A 13,406-nucleotide genomic window follows, 5' to 3' on the forward strand; every position below is an offset into this window, starting at 1 on the left:
GTAACACCAACATGCATGACCAAGAACAGGGCCTGCCCCGCAGGCTCGCGGCGGTTATAATACACCACATATGCAGGAGATAAGGGACACTAGGCACCCTCTCACGGAACGGAAGAACTATGGTACAAGTCACGTGATGATAAGATAAGACATGAGCGACCATGGTGGGGCCATGAGCGCTCATGCCAAGTAATGAGCGCTCATGCCGAACGATGAGCGCTCACCCGATCAGAGGAACTGATCATTGACAAGGGATATGTTCAGGACCAGGACTTGTATATAGGATGGACTCGAGCCGGACTCTAGGACAGACTTTCCATAGCTCTTCAGCAATTAACTTCGTATCAGATCTTATGATCGCTTTCAGCTATCTTTCCTGAGAACCTCTTTGATAAGACTACGATTGATCACCGCAGCCTTCCCTTACCTTACGACTTACAGACATAGCTTCCCTGAAGCTATCCACGACTACGATTACTGTTACCAGTTCCGCAGCCTCAACTTCTGCAAACATACCTCACTACGACTAGCTGGCCGTAACAAGGAAATGTATCACGCCTGTGATACCGACACTATTCTAAAGACATCAAATCATTAGGAAATTCTAAAAGCGATAACTAATAATTAATTTAATGCATTATGGTTGAGAAATACTGGATGTTATTATAGACGTGGGAAAAAACGTTTGGCTGACTAACGAACCATGTTATATGGAGTTTAAAAGAATTTTAATAATTATCCTATTAGTCTCAATTAACTTATAAAGATCAATTTACTTAATAACGGTAGTAAGTGTATTATAGTAGTAGTGGAAGGTAGTTAATTAATTAAGTGTACTTGGTGGTGGTGATCTGAGACCATTTTCGTTGGCTTGTGGGCCGAAAGTGGGTGTGTTGACTTATTCGGTAGGGGTGGGTTCGTCTCAACTTAGTTGATCGGGGCGTGCGCAATATCAGCCACGGGAAGTGGGAAGACTGGCCAATGAAATGAACTTGGGAATGGAGCTTGGGTCCAGTCTTCATGCCCAAGTGAAAATTCCCGTAAAGTGACAGCGGCGACCAGGAATGCAAATGCAACCTTCCCGCCGCTTGTGCGACCGGAACAGAAGGATAAGCATCTGTCTACGATCGATCTAGAAAGTGAGAAGTGACGACTGTTTTGAGGACGGAGCAGGGATTGCGATGACTTCTCGCGAGATTTATCCCCAAGTCAACTAGAAACACAGCGCTCAGACACATGGATTGATTCTCATGATGCGGAATGTCTCCATTCGAGCCTTCCTGAGGTAGAAGCCGCTGTCGTAGGCTGCCTCAAGTCTTGAAATCGCTATGAATTACCACAACAGAATTTCATATCGGTATCCCAGCCCAACTAACCTTGCGAAGTTAAATACTTTACTAAGGTAAGTACTTCTGTCAGTCCAAGAGTGCAAGTCCCCACAAGACACGACCAACGAGTAGAGAATAGATTAGACTTCTTGCTATTTATCCTCTCTCCAACCCAGGGAGAGATCCAGGAGGTAGCTAGGATACACGATATACAAACCCATTGGTCTCCTGGGCACCAAGGTATTAAAGGAAACGAAGAAGCAGACAGCCTAGCTAAGGAGGGAACAACTCTACCAGTCCTTAGGGGCCAACTAGCTACTCTATCAGGTATCAAGTGGCTTGCTAAAGAGCGGCCAAGACGCCAACATAGACGATGGTGGAAACAAGAGGCAACTCCCCGCTATACCCAACTAGGGCTCAAGGCTACCCTTGCTTGCCCTCCTGAACCTGGCCTCCCTAGGGCTGCCCTTCATCACCTCCTCGCGGCACGGTCAGGCCACGGGGACTTTAAACAATATCACCAACGCTTTAACCACACAGAAGCACTACTCACCTGCTCCTGTGGATGGGTTAAGGAGGCAGACCATCTAGTCTACTGCCGAAAGACCCTACTGAGGAGGCAACAGTGGCCCACCCTCTACCCTTACAGCCGCCAGGAGCCCGTAGGACCTATAGGGTCCCTCGATCGCTACTTCAAGGGGCTAATCACTGACTCTGAAGGCTTCCAGGCCTTCCTCTGCGTGACAGACTTCTTCCAGAAGATCTGCCCGCGGTACTAGGAGATAGGTCATAACCTATCCTCCAAACGACAAACTACCTCTATTAAGAAACCAGATGGTTATAACGGAACTAGGGCACCAGTGGGAACTAGGGATGGATAGAACACATAGTAGCTCACGAGCAAGATTTGGAGGACGTCAGGATACGGCGTGTACTATATAGTATATAGCTAGAGCCTGCGACCCTTCACGCCACATACCCTCCGGGAGGTCTGCCGCAAGGGCGGCTGCGCCCTTGCCGCCATGGCGTTAAATAGAACAACAACAACAACAACAACAACATGTGCTTATGATCCCGGGAAAGTAAATGTGTAAGTACCTCGAGCTTGCACACTAGAACTAAGATCATACTGATCAGTATTTCTTCATGACTTCTGAGAAACCGTCAAGGCGATGGGTAGGGCCCTCCATCAACGTGCGCTGTGGGCGGGCGCATACTTGGCGTTAGGGTGACGCAATCGTTCTGCAGGAATTATAGCCTGATAGCTGGGACATCATGTGTTGAAATCTTTCTGCGTTAAGAACCATAAGATGAGGTCTTCAGTGAGGTGGGCTGCAGCGGCTACATGGCTTGCTCCAGAGCGACGCTCCGGGTACCCAACTCCAAGGCCCTCCCCCGGATGTTACATAGTATGCGAGGAAGGCAGAACGGAGCTTGAAGATTGAAGACGTGGTTTTCAGCACCCATAGAGTACATGTACGTTGTATCAAGTGTATTGATAACCCTGGCCATTAAGGCCATGGCCTTTGATTGCCCGTGTAAACGTCATACTTCTACTAATACATAGCCCAGCTCACATCAGACATGCTCGACCTTGGAGAACAAGGCGGCAGGCCTGAAAAATGCAAATCAAAATTCAACGCCATTTATATGAAACAAGATGATTTCGTGGCCGTTATGAATCGCGTCTACTGTTGGCTGCCAACGTAGGTCTCGCTAGTCGCGTCATCAACGATGATGGTGACGTTGTAGTTGGACAGGGTCGAGGACGAAGAGGCGCCGTACAAGCTGTACAGGCCTGCAGAGACAACATACTTGCCAGCTGCGAGACCAGCAGGAATCGTAACCGTCTCGGTGATGTTATCGAGGATGTTGGACTTTTCTGCATTATACGAAAGACGGGTATTAGACGTCAACATCAAAAATAATGGGAAGATTGTTTCGTCAAGACTTACCAGGTCCGAGGTAAAACGAGCCCAGGACATTCTGGCCGAGGGTTCCGGGGTAGGCAGAGGCTTCGGGAGCAATGCCGAATGCAATGGCGATGTCCGCGACCGTCTGGATGTAGTTCTCGGTCTCGATGACGGCCTGAACCTCGTCGCCAGCCTTTACGGTCTCGGGGAAGGCGATGCCGTAGATTCGGGCGTTGGCCATGGCGAAGAGGCCGGCGGCGGCAGCAAGGGAAGCGCGGAACTGCATTTCGAGAGAATTTGTAGATGATCGTATTAAGTTTAGTTTATTAGGCTGTATTGAGTGGCTGCGATTCTTGGAGGTTGCTTGAAGTAAGGGTGGTGGGAGTGGGAAGGGAACGAGACAGTTGAGGAGGGGTTTGTCTGATGTTTTTGAGTATTTTCATCATAAACACCAAATGAACATGACGAGAGACCCTTGTCGTCTGTATTCCCATGTCTATTTTCGTATGATTCGACGTCAGGGCCCCCTGAGAATATCTCCGTAGGCGAAAATCGTCTGGGCATGACATCGTTGGGCCGCCCCGGGTCACCCGTGCCAGCCAAATGCACGGCTCCGGCTCAAGCGGGTGGCGCTGCGGCTCGTGTCGACATCTACGCTACCCCTTTAGGGCATGCTCAATGGCACGGGTAAACGGGCTGGGCAGTTGGAGCCAGTGCCAGCATGATGTGAGCAAAAGCACTCTGGTATTCTTCCTACTCGATCTATTCTTGGTAGTCGCCGCCAGTCTTACGGGTTCCGCCGCCGCGACCAACAAGTTGCTACTTCCGCCTCAAAATGCGAGGAGGAGTCTGGTGCCGGTAAACTCTGGGGGAGAGAATGCCATGACTGGGGGGGAGGGGCCGCAGGGCGAAGCTGCAGGACACTAATCAAACCTTGGCCAAGTGCTCGACGCTGATCTGGTCGATCTTTATAAATAAAAACAACATCAATGAATTGAATGATGACAAAGGCTCGTATATCTCTTACAAGTTGTAATGAGTCTTACTAGAGGCAATGGCATTGGTCCGTTTAAGGCACTATGCAGTGAGTGGCACAAGGTAAGCACGTAAGGTAGCACGGTAGTTTGCTTCTCTTTGCCTCAACTCGCTCCAAATAGAGGAGCACACCAGGTTACGAGAACGAACAGAACCACCGGACTTAGCTTCCCTTACGTCCATCACGGCAACGTTTCAGCGCCAACGAGCACCCTAACACGTCAGATGGTCCGGCTAGGAACGTCAGCGCTTTGGACGGTGTGGGCGGTAGGCATGGCGCAATAGAACACGGGCAACGGGTTATGGAAGAGGGCCGGGGAACCCAGCTAGAGATGCGCCACTTTAGGGGTCCAATTGCCGACAGTGCCCGCTTGCTTTCAGTGGGAAACAGCGACGCCTTCACGCAGGTTGATTGCGATTGAGTCTTCCTGAATGAATTTGATTTAACGGAGTCGGCTCAATCAGACTTCATTCATCCTTTCCTCAGCCATAGTGCCTTCATCGAGATGATGTTACATGTTGTCCATGTCCAAATGAGTGAAATCCATATCTTTAACCCCGCTCGCCCCAGCGACAAGCCTATTGACAGACCTCACAACACGAGTCAGAAAACGAGAACACCGTTGCATTTAGGCGTGTCCTTTACGTTGCGAAAACAAAACAAAAGGATCGTGTACGTCCGCCAAAACGCAAAAACATTAATGCCGTCACCCACAGGATTCGAACCTGCGCGACCGAAGCCACTGGCTATCAGCTCTCCAGGATAGAAATCCCGAACTAGCAGGCCAGCCCATTAACCACTCTGGCAAGGTGACTAACTGATTGTTAAAATTTGTGGCTCTCAAGTGGATTATAATGCAATACGGACGGGGCTGCCAACGACAAGAGATCCACAAGCCCCTCTGTTGGAACAGCAAAGGCTGATAAGGAGTAATAGGCAGGTACCATGGGCTGGCTGGCACCTGCCCTGGGCGAAGTGGGACAACTGGCTTAGTCATCACGGCCGGATAAAGGTGGGGCAACCACCCAGGCCGTCACTACCTACTTCGACCGACTCCTGCCTACAATGTAAGATAGAACAACAACAAGAAGAACAAGCAATAGGATCACCAACAGACGAGTGATAATTGCTACCACTATTTGTCGTATACGACCCCGTGAACCAACACCCTCTGGTTGCTGGTATGCAAGGGGTATCCGTACAACAGTGACTGCATAAATGTGAGTGTTGGCTTTATGCAAGCTGCACACAATAAGAGAGTAGTTGAACATGCACCGAAAAACACGAAGTCTTCGGGCAATCCATGTTCTGTTCCCGGGTAGGTACGTATCGATTCTAAGTAATTCCAGACTGTGTCCAGATCGCAAAAGAACATTGTGTTAAACGCTGTCAGCACCCTATGCATCTGAGTCGTTTGATAATTTGACAAATTCGCACTTGCGAACCATTTATTCAACGTCCAGGTTGGCACTTGAGAGCAGTGAGTTGCTAAACTGTCGAGACATCTTAAAGACGTTACACAAGGGGTTCATAGAACGGTATGAATCACTTGAGTTAGAGTACTTGCGCAACGCTACGATAAAAAGAGCCGTCAAGTTTCAACATCCGGAGACATTCTGTCTTGTAATTTCTCATATTGCGGATGATCCGAAGATGACTCGAGGCACCGCCCTTCGCCAAAGACTGACCTACACCAGTAAGGGCATATGAAGTTACTTATCCTTAACTGTAAAAGATCAACTTGTTTCCAGAGCGCAGTCCTTTGTGGCTAGGAAAATCTACTAGTCGTCGAGGAATTCAAGCTTTACTCTTTTATCTACATGCAGATTCTAGTCTATTACTTGCTCGTTCCTTAAAGCGTGGTAAGAACATACTTCTTTGTCTAACTCTGGCTCTTTGAAACGCCGGACTTGAAGAATTGGGGGTAAACGTCGCGAAGCTCTCGAAGATGTCGAATCTGGAACTGGGAAGCCTGTGTCTCGGGGACGGGCAACCCTTCCTCGACAAGGTGCGCGGCCGTCCACCCAAGTTCTTTTGCGCTCTTGCAATTATCGTAAGAATCATCTGCATGTTTTCAGTACAAGTCATCTCTTGGAAAGCCAGTAGCGCAGTGCCACCGTGCCATTGAATGGGGTTAATAGTCAAGAGCTTACCGACAAAGTAGCAGTCTCCGGGATTTTCAACTCCTGCCTGTTCCATGGCCCTGCGGAACATTTCCTTGGCTGGTTTGCAGACGAAAGGGTACTGGGCGTAGTCGCAGTACGTCAAACCATCAAATAGATCATCGACCTCCAGGAGTCGCACGACTCTTTTTCCGTGGTTGACGTAGGCATTCGTGAAGAGCCAAAGTTTGACCTTGCTGGTGTCGATGTCCTCCAACAGCGCTCGGAGCTCTGCATCAGGCTTGAGGATGTCGTCGAGAGGTAACGCGTCATCCACCTTTGCGTTGAAGTCTAGCGGGTCTATCTTGTGGTGGCGGACTAAGCCCTCGATAGCGAGGCCGTATGTCTTGTAGTATTCTCTGGTCAATCTCGAGGCTTCCTTCTCCCCTAGCGACAAGTGTGTCACGAAGTACTGATCGATGAGCTTCGCCATGAGATCATGGATTTTATGACCTAGGAAAAAAGGTTAGTGAGTCCATTTGAATTACTACGATATTTGAGAAGAGGAAGAATTATTTTGCTTACTTCTAGAGTAAAGACAGTTGTCGATGTCGCTATTTCCTGGTGAGTCAATACGCATCCATCTGCTGAGCATCTCAGATTGATGAATTATTGAGCTTACAAAAAGAACACTGGCTTACGAGCCGTAGCACTTTCTTCTATTTTATCGACCATCATGAACCCTTCGTGAGTTGTGTTGTCGCTGAGATGTGTCCGATTCGAAGCTTATTGATGTGAAAACCCCGCGCTCAAATGAGATTGTGAGATTGTGTAAAGGTTCCGGAACACTTGCAGAGCCGCGGGAGCTATTTAGCATCTATAAATGGCCTGCGACAGAGACTCGGACACTGTTTGGGGTTAGCGTCTTGGAGGGATTTGCCCTGTGAATCCGTCATTGGAGGCTAGAGATCCACTGCGGTGCCCTGTGTCATGATGCACTACCAACTTTACTCGTTCCTCCACAGATTGCGCTGAGCAAAGCGGTGGAAATAGGTTGAGATGAGCTGAAGTCTTATTCGAAAAAGCACACTTCCGTCGAAACTCTCCGAATTGTATATCAGGGATGCGATTATATCTTGTATGGGCTCGAGAATCTTTTGTAGCAAGATGCATGTGCTCAGCACTTGCACGTACTTGTCTGGTCTATGACTCATTGTCCCATCAACAATACCTCCAGCTATTTGTTGGACAGGATACAACACACCTCCTATAAGGGAACTTGAACGCATCAGAGTTACAGAATGGAATCAAAAAGGGAATTTGAGAATGGCAGACAATTCGGCGTTAATACAGCCCGAGACATTGCATGGTGTTATCCATCTTGTCTTCAGAGCACCTATTTACAACACACGTACTCCGACCAAGCCCCGATCCTCGGAGGGAAAGGAATTCGTAACAGTTCCTGTTATTACTTTTGAGACTCTTTGCTCCACATGCACAAAATTCAAATACAAGGAGATATAGGCAGCATATAAGAGGGTAAAAGCTTAGCTGAAGACTTTTGTAAGCCGACTTCCCTTGCACTTATTTGCAAGGGTCAGAGCCACGCTATATGTATATACACTGAAATGTCTAGAAAACATGTACAACCGAAAGAAGGATATATGCCACGGTCATCTTAGAACTTGTGACTAACATTCACCTAGCGCAACCTCGCAACCACACCAGAGATGAGGCTACTGTAGGAGTAGCGGCGATCGCTTACATCAACATTCAACAACTTACTATTAAAGATGCATGATTAGCAACAGAAACATAAGAGAGCTACTCAGTAGTACTTACAGCAGTTCCGGCGCTGTTGAAGGTAGAGCCGATGGGGCCGAACTTGATGTTGGAGAAGATGACGTTGGAGTTGGGGGCCTGGGACTCGACATCGGCGGGAACGCCAGAGTCGGTGCCGCAAGAGCCGCGAGCGGTGCCAGGGCCGGTCTCGTTGGTAGGGTAGGTGGAGTCCAGCCAGAGCGCGTTGGAGTGGTGGTCGTCCCAGACGGACATGACGAGAACCATACCCTCGGAGAGAGCCTTGCCCATCTGAGCAAGACCACCCTTCTGAGCAAAGACGTCCTCGTCGCCGAAAGCCTTCTTCTGGGCGGTGCAGTAGTCGGTGGTGATGGAGTTGCCCTCAACGCCAGTGACGTCGGACTTGGAGTTGGCAAAGACCTTGCCGTCCTGGACGTAGAAGCGCTTGATGTCAGTCAGAGCGCCGCCGGTCTCGACGAACTGCGTGACGACTGTGATCTTCTTGGAGGTGTCGATGGCGAACTGGGAGCCCTTGCCGTAGAAGGTGGTGTTGCCCTGGCGGTAGCTGTTGAAGTCGCATCCATCGGGGTCGCACTGGCCGGCGTAGCGAGTAGAGCTGTACGTGCCTCCGCAGGCGTCGCCGCTGCAGCTCAATTGGCCGACAGTCTCGCAGGGGTGAGGGGTGTAAGCGTTGGAGACGGAGTTGGCCTCCCAGATGTCCATCTCAGAGCAGCACGAGCCCATGGTTCCGACGCCGGCGTTGGCGTCGTTGGATGAGGGCACCCAACCCTCGACGTTGGCCTTGCCGTCGATGAACTTGAGGTCGCGGGGGCACTGGCTGTCGCAGTAGCCGGTTCCGTGGGAGGCACCGGCCTTGTTGGTAGGGAACTTGGACATGCCACCGTCGGCGTCCATGGAGGCGAAGTACAAGGCGCCGTTCAGGCCGCACTATGATCGCCGTGTTAGTCAAGCTGCTGCTTCCTTGTTCGCCTGGTGGAGCTGAGGCCTTTTCACTTACACCAAGGTTGGAGACATCAACGTCAAAGGTGAACTCTTGGCCTAAGAGCTTGAACATTTGGTACTTATCGGTTCCGTCCATGAGGAACATGCGAGAGCCAATGTTCTTGCTGTAGGGGCCCTGCTGGACAAACTTGAGGTTGAGGGCATCGCCGGTGGTGGTGGCGCCGTAGGTGCCGGAGTAGTCGGCGCCGTCCACGCAGCACTTGGAGGCACAGTCCTCGCCGGTGGAGCAGATGGAGGTATCCCACTTGTTGCCGGTGTAGCAGTTGGTGCTGCCGTCGGTCTTGTGAGTCCAACGCCAGTTGGCATCGACGGTGACGGAACCGTCGACCGTGGTGCAGGCACCGCCGGCCGCGCAGTTGGACCAGGTGAGTGCAGGCTTGGTCTCCGCGTTGAGCGTGCAGACCTGCTGCGCGCGAACAGCGGCCACGAGGGCCGTGAGTGCAGAAACCTTGGTCAACATGGTGGTGATGATATATCTTCGGACGTCAAGTCGATAAAGAACGGATGGGAGAATCGATCGGGGAAAAAGAGTGTGGAAAGATGATCAGACGGGTCTGAACATAAAAGAATGAATGGGAGTGCCGGAAAAGAATGTCGCGAGTGGCTTGGGAGGAGGAAACGAAAGCCAAAAGTGAGCGGATGGCCTCGGACACATTATATAGACTCTCACATACTGTTTCGATCTCCCGTTCAAGGTTAAGCTATCATGAGATGGTTGCGCTTAGCCCCTCTCTTCCCACTTCCTTCCAAACTGCTTAATTTCCGTCCAGGGGCTTGGGAGCTCCTGCGAGCGGCTCGGAGTGAGTCGTGATGCATTCAATTGGGAACAGTAACCCGGGATGCATCGGTCATTGGAGAGTTGATGATTGTCTAGTGGGCCTGGATAGGCAAGATCGGATGCCTTCCCGCCTTGCCTAAGTCTGTCTTGAGGGCCCGGGGCAGGTGGGATTGGACGAACGTAGTCAGAGTCCATTTCTTGGAGACTTAAAGAGACCAAGGCAGACCAAGCCTGCTGGGCGAAGCTTGATCCGGGAGGGGCGCAACTTGGCTCTCTTGGTTCTCTCGTGGCAGCCGGTTGCAACAAATTGATTAATTACCACAAGGTCCAAAGGGCTGGTGACGCAGGGATAGGGAGCTGGATGAGCGAGTGAGCAGAGCACATGTTTGCCGCAACCCGTCGTGAGGTGACATCGTGTGTCTTCTCCGCAAAGTCAAGCAAAGCCAAGTTGGGGTCTATGCAAGGGGCACCCGGGCGGAATATCTCCCACCGCCCTCCGTTTGGGAGAAGCGTCTCCATGCGGTTGGATAAGTAATATCCGCCTCCCCTGCTCAAGCCGGAGGGCACGGCATTTACTGAGCATTACCGAAGCTACTGATGCGGGTATGACGGCGTCAACTTACCCCAACAATCAACTTATTTGCGGCACTGATAGCGTTGATCTCAGTTAGACTACATGTAGACAAGCCATCAAGAAGTGGTTGCTTGTCCAGCAAACTACCTAGCATGGAGAGAAATTTTGTGACCCTAATTCACCAGCAAGAGTTCCTAGTTTGCTTCATCCGCTCGGCGGCAGATAGTATTTGCCTCAATCTTTCTCACTAGGAATTCGGCCCACTATCGTGCACAGTCATCCAACGTGGGGTGTTGAACCGCCGACATCCGGTCAAAGTTGGTAATGCCCTCGAGTCTTGGCTCACCACTTTTAGATCTAACGGCAACCACAAATGTGACCAAGCCTGTGCCTTCAGGCTTGCAACTGCGCCCGAGGAATCACTATGTCTGACGAGAAACAGAGTTGAGTTCTCTTTATCTCATTCCTCAATCTTCCCCCTTAGTCTAATTTACTTTTTGGCCCCCTTTTCCTAGTCAGGTCATGCCTGTTTCGCGGCTTGATGCTGCCGGTAGTGGCGCCGTGGGCCCACGGAGCATCGCACGTAATGACGGACCGTGAAAAGCAGTCCACCTATCGGAGTCACTCAGCCGAGTGCGGTCCTGGTTTCTCCCGTGTACGGAGCTACTCAGTTGAGGTGTACAGATTCATTACGTACTTAATGCTACTCTAGATAACCCTAATCTCTATCTCTTGCAAAAGTCCCACGGTTTCTCCAAATTTCGGGCCCCGGGAATCTAATGCATGCAGAGACCCTCGAAAGCGCTAATGTCGTTGATGCGTGTCACGGAGGGTAGCGTACCGCATCCTCGGATCGTTAATGATCAGCCGCATTTACCTTCACCTGCTTTTGGTGTGGTTATCGAAGCTTTGCGGCTCCGAATCTGACGGCTTGGCCTCGCCTTGGTAATGGAAGTAGGTCAACGTCCATGTTGTGGTTCGAGAGAGAAACCGGCTCGGAGATTGTAGGCTCGGTCTCCTCTCTACCAGCGAGTTGGGGTCTCGGAGCCGAAATGCAAAGTTGTTCAGATGTAGTCCCATTTTGGCATGGATATCGCATCGTCTCAAGGCTAGAAATATTGGAACTATACACTAACGGAACGTCAAGCCGTAGCGTGGAGTGTCTCTGGATATATCGTCTGTGAGTCGGTTACTGGGCAGCATTAAGCTTCGTCCCACACTATCTGACCGTCGAGCCGATAACTCAGGTTGAGAACTAGTAGCAACTCTAGATCACGAATGGTTCGCGCCATTGGAACTATGGTCAAAGAAGATGAAGCTTGTCCAAAATAGATTGCTCAAAGAGTTCTATGAACCATGGTGCTGTGGTAGTGCGTTGGAATACGGGTACGGTAGGCTAAGCCTCGTCGACAAAGTGTGACTTCAGCAACGTTCTGAGCTTATGAGGTAGTCAGATACCTACTATTGGCGAGTGCGGTATGGACACGACGAAGCTTGAGGCTCGAAACTTTATATACAGTCCAGCTTAATCTCAGAGTTGAAGGGGCGAGCGCAAGCTGATGAAAGACCCATAAACATAGGGCAAGTTTGTCCGACGAAACAACCCTCTTTGTCAGTTACATTTCAGGCTGCGAGTTGAAAGTCAACCTTAAGATCGGCCGTTTGTTTCGTCACAGAAAACCCCCGACTCTTGATTGCACCATCCACTGTAGTGGTGCAAGCCCTCCGGTCAAGGTTGACGTTCAGAAACAGAACAGGCAATCATGCTCAGCAAATCAAACGGGCAAGAAAGGTTGGTATGCTACGCAGTCGTGACTGGCTCTCTCTCATCTCACTGGGATCTACTGTGCATCCCTTCTCGACGCACTGCTGATTGGACTAGATGAGAGGACGAGCGGACAGAGTTTTGCAGATTGTTAGGTTTCCCCAGTCTGTCGTCGAAACGGTTGAAACGATGACTGAGAGAACAAATGCCGAGCGATTTCCGACCAGCAAGCAAGTGTTCCGTTCTGCATTGATGGGATTCAGCAATAACGAGACTATTGTTGCGATGCGAGAGCGACAAAAATCTGCGTGATCTTCCCAGGGAGTTCCAGTTTATAGTAACTGTGGATTGCAATACTAAGGAGGAATGCATCTAGACTATGATTGACTTTCGATCATATGCAAGGTACCGGTGCATTGTGCACCAAATGCAGACGGGCCAGTCCATACACCACACTTGACACGGAAACTTTCAATGCAACTAAAGACGGTAAAGGAATCCTAAAGGTAATGATGACTGAGTTCCGAGGTTACTCAACTTTGGCAGTCCCTCCCAATATCCACCGACCGTCCTCACTGAGGGGGATCTCCATGCTTTCCCCCGCGAGCTAACGCAGGTCCTGAGGTTGGTGTCTAGACATATAGTTGAAGCCAAGAGATCTAAACCCGCTTGTAAGGCTTAGCATATTGCAATACTCAAACCTTGCAGAAACGTCGCAGGAGGAGCGCTGTCCCTCCTCGAATCACATAAGTGGAATCATTGGCATACACACGTAGATCAATCACTTGAGGAGGAAAAATCTGATTATATACGCTGCCAAGAACAATCACCCACATCAACACACATAGTAATAGGCCGTCGATGGTCAAGAGGGGTTGATAGAATTCATGTTATGCAATACGGTGCCGCAGACTTTCCCTCCCTTAAACTCCCCGGTCGAAACATTGCGGATACCTACATCGCACTTTGGAACGCCTCTTGTGGCGGACCATTTGTCTTGGGATTCTCCCTTATCTTTCTGCAAAAGGGAAAATTAGGAAAACCAGGAAATCGGAATTCAACGCTTTGTTCCTTCTGACCTATCTTG

At 50.2% G+C, this 13,406-nt stretch overlaps 3 protein-coding genes and 1 non-coding gene across 4 annotated transcripts; all 4 read right to left on the reverse strand.

Annotated features, from left to right (window-relative positions):
• Positions 1-2,764: 2,764 nt before the first annotated feature.
• Positions 2,765-3,689, reverse strand: BDP81DRAFT_482660 (uncharacterized protein). The gene is made up of 2 exons (XM_060595025.1): positions 3,284-3,689; positions 2,765-3,210 (listed from the first exon to the last, which is right to left on the reverse strand). Exons 1-2 carry the CDS (start codon positions 3,525-3,527, stop codon positions 3,017-3,019), a joined length of 438 nt encoding a protein of 145 aa, XP_060442855.1. The 5' UTR covers positions 3,528-3,689; the 3' UTR covers positions 2,765-3,016.
• A 1,292-nt stretch (positions 3,690-4,981) lies between these two features.
• BDP81DRAFT_t233 lies at positions 4,982-5,091 on the reverse strand. Its single transcript has one exon. It is a non-coding gene; the product is annotated as a tRNA-Ser (tRNA).
• Positions 5,092-5,883: 792 nt separating this feature from the next.
• BDP81DRAFT_432453 (pyrimidine 5'-nucleotidase) lies at positions 5,884-7,251 on the reverse strand. Its single transcript, XM_060590785.1, has 4 exons — positions 7,062-7,251; positions 6,965-6,993; positions 6,431-6,892; positions 5,884-6,341 (listed from the first exon to the last, which is right to left on the reverse strand). The coding sequence occupies exons 1-4, from the start codon at positions 7,115-7,117 to the stop codon at positions 6,160-6,162; spliced, it is 729 nt and encodes a 242-aa protein (XP_060442856.1). The 5' UTR covers positions 7,118-7,251; the 3' UTR covers positions 5,884-6,159.
• Positions 7,252-8,203: 952 nt separating this feature from the next.
• On the reverse strand, positions 8,204-9,662 carry BDP81DRAFT_462725 (concanavalin A-like lectin/glucanase domain-containing protein; the record flags this gene model as incomplete). The annotated part of the gene is made up of 3 exons (XM_060593935.1): positions 8,204-8,368; positions 8,429-9,127; positions 9,198-9,662. 3 exons carry the CDS (start codon positions 9,660-9,662, stop codon positions 8,204-8,206), a joined length of 1,329 nt encoding a protein of 442 aa, XP_060442857.1.
• Positions 9,663-13,406: the final 3,744 nt, after the last annotated feature.

The sequence above is a fragment of the Colletotrichum phormii genome (genome assembly GCF_030913505.1).
Source record: "Colletotrichum phormii strain CBS 102054 chromosome Unknown BDP81scaffold_15, whole genome shotgun sequence".
Lineage (NCBI taxonomy): Eukaryota > Fungi > Ascomycota > Sordariomycetes > Glomerellales > Glomerellaceae > Colletotrichum > Colletotrichum phormii.

Coding starts and splice junctions, on each gene's coding strand:
- BDP81DRAFT_482660 (XM_060595025.1), bottom strand. CDS start 3,527: ATGCAGTTCCGCGCTTCCCTTGCTGCCGCCGCCGGCCTCTTCGCCATG. Junction 3,211..3,283: donor CTCGTTTTACCTCGGACCTG/GTAAGTCTTGAC, acceptor CGTATAATGCAG/AAAAGTCCAACATCCTCGAT.
- BDP81DRAFT_432453 (XM_060590785.1), bottom strand. CDS start 7,117: ATGATGGTCGATAAAATAGAAGAAAGTGCTACGGCTCGTAAGCCAGTG. Junction 6,893..6,964: donor CAACTGTCTTTACTCTAGAA/GTAAGCAAAATA, acceptor CTTTTTTCCTAG/GTCATAAAATCCATGATCTC. Junction 6,342..6,430: donor CGGAGACTGCTACTTTGTCG/GTAAGCTCTTGA, acceptor GAAAACATGCAG/ATGATTCTTACGATAATTGC.